The sequence below is a fragment of the Pinus tabuliformis genome, chromosome 4_2, assembly GCF_031772625.1.
Source record: "Pinus tabuliformis cultivar Carrire ecotype Pingquan chromosome 4_2, CPIR1, whole genome shotgun sequence".
NCBI classification, from domain to species: Eukaryota; Viridiplantae; Streptophyta; class Pinopsida; order Pinales; family Pinaceae; genus Pinus; species Pinus tabuliformis.
In genome coordinates, this window is record NC_142304.1 from 701,147,623 (window position 1) to 701,150,106 (window position 2,484).

General features: G+C 37.2%; 1 protein-coding gene across 1 annotated transcript; it reads right to left on the bottom strand.

Moving 5' to 3' along the window:
• Nucleotides 1–200: 200 nt before the first annotated feature.
• On the bottom strand, nucleotides 201–673 carry LOC149171416 (SKP1-like protein 3). The gene is made up of 2 exons (XM_089425960.1): nucleotides 410–673; nucleotides 201–308 (listed from the first exon to the last, which is right to left on the bottom strand). The coding sequence occupies exons 1-2, from the start codon at nucleotides 671–673 to the stop codon at nucleotides 201–203; spliced, it is 372 nt and encodes a 123-aa protein (XP_089282086.1).
• Between the last annotated feature and the right edge of the window lie 1,811 nt (nucleotides 674–2,484).

Genomic DNA, 2,484 nt, shown 5'->3' on the forward strand with positions numbered 1-2,484 from the left:
TTAAAGATTTTTTAAGGTGTTGAATCCATATATGTAGTAAAAAAAAGAGTTTAAACAACACAAATCAAGATTTACGCATCAAAATTTTGGCCAAATTCCCACCAGAAATCCACCAAAAACTCCAAAATAACAAACTTAAAAACTACTCCTTAAAAAATATCAATCTAACTAAATACAAATTTTCTTTGATTTAATTATTTTTATATAAAAAACTCATCACTCTCGATCTCTGGCCTTGCAAGGATTTCTCTTCCCAATTTCTCACTTGAAAAATCCAAAAGACTCTGCATAGCAAGAAAATCTGCTGCCTGCAGTAACATAATATAAAGCATATCAACCAGCATTCAATTGCATTACTTATTGACTTTTAAAAAGATAATACTTCACATTATTTTTATGATAACATTACCTTTATCATATCCCGCAGTGTTGATATGTCCACGCTGATAAAATTCTCATCCCACTCTTTAATTTCACGTGAGGTTTGAGTTGAGTTGCGTAAATGATAGTCATCGTATTGGATCACCTTTTCCAATATTGGAGAGGATACGTAAACAGGCACAGTTGCATGAGATATATCGATGAATTCTGCTATATTTTTTATCACCTTCGACTCCATTGCAATTTCTCTACCCACCCGAAAAATTTCTCCGTCAGACGTTTCCAGTGCCATTGTGTTGACTATCGTTTTCCATTGATCGTTCGACTTAAACCAACTCAGGTCCTGTGTCCGAAGTCAAAGGGTAGAAATAAAAATCAACGTCCCAAGTCAAAGGGCAGAAATACAAATTAACGCCAGCTATTAATGTGCAGTTCACAAGAAATATAAAACATTTAGAAATGGGTTATATATATATATATATATATATCAAAGTTTTTTCACCGACTTTTTTTGAGTGTGTGCATTGAACCAATTTATGACTAGTTTAGAGACACCAAATATATGCAGTTGCTGATATCTTTTCGCAAGGGAAAAAATAAGAAGTCTAAGGCTATTAAGTTATGCATATTTATTTGTGCCTCTCCTTAAACCCAACTTCATCTTGTAATGATGATCTTCATTTAAATACAAAACTGATCCTCTACCACAACCATCTTGTTGAGCAAATCCATCAAAATACACCAAAGGGTAAGCCTTGTCGATGATTTCTGCATTATTGTTCCAGTGATTCTGTTTAAGTTCATCCTCAGAGATCAAGTTATAAAGTGCCACTATGTGGGAACATGTAAGATTCCAGTTTGATACCTTATCGTGAAAAATATTTTGGTTCCTTCCTAACCAAATACCCCAACAAACTAGAAGGGGCGGGTTTCATAGCTTTGAATAGAAGCATTCCATGAGCTAGGGGCATTATTATAATATACTAATGTTATTATGAATATCAACGATATTAATAACATTAACATTAATATTAAGAACCCCTACAATGGGTGTTGGCTCCAGACAATTGTCCTTGTCATGTTGAACACAGGTGGATTAGGTGGCCACTTGGCCGAGAGCTTCAACCCTCATACAGGTCGGCACGCTCATATTTATACTCACGAGATGGAATCATTTACTTGCTCCTGTTATCATACGTCATCAATCATTGGTTTATCATGTCGCCTTATTATTGCACAAAGAGGCTTACTTTGATGGAGATGGCCGAAGTTGGCGTCATGGCTCATATGCATCCTTCTTTAAGCCTGTCTCCGGACCTGGTGACCAGTTCTGAAGATTTGTTATTGATGTTAGTTATGCTTATTGTTTCTCTCTCGCCTATTTATGGTCGCCATGCGTGCACTCCAGATTGCATCCACACACTCTTCAGTTGGCCTGTATCTAAGTATGCATTGGACTTCTCGAAATTGGAGGGTCAATGTAGCCATCCTCCTTTGGTCTAGCAATTTCCATCCTCTCATGCTCACATAGTGGCTCTCGAGTCTCCCCTGGACTCTCATGATTTGAGTAATGGTCCCACTCTCATGAACAATGCTCTGCTTCCTCTCAGTCAATAAGAGGTTTTAATTTATCGACTCAGTTAGTGGATCCTTATTTGGAATGTGGGACTTTGCTTTGCATTGTCAACCTATGCATTATAAGACTCTAAGACCTCTCAATGGAGTCTCGTGTCCTTCCGAGTCTGCGGGTTTCAATACTTCATGGTTTCTGGACACTCAATTGGTTTGTAGCAGTTTGAGGTTCGTGGTTTCTCTTTTGGTTCTTGATAGCTCATGGTTCATGGATGTTCGTGGGTAGTATTTGTGGTTCACGATTTGGAGATGTATCATTCTTGTTGCTTCTATTCAAAGCCTATGGGCCATCGCTGCTCGCCATTTCATGTCGTTGGCTATCTTATTTCAAGTTTTAATGGTAAATGGGTGAAATAATTTTGTTATGGTTCAACCTACATCAAAACCCAAAACCTATCTTGTTCAGTCAATAGGATTTTACAAGAGTCCATTCCACTTTAACTCACTAAATTGGAGCTCTTTAATTTTGAC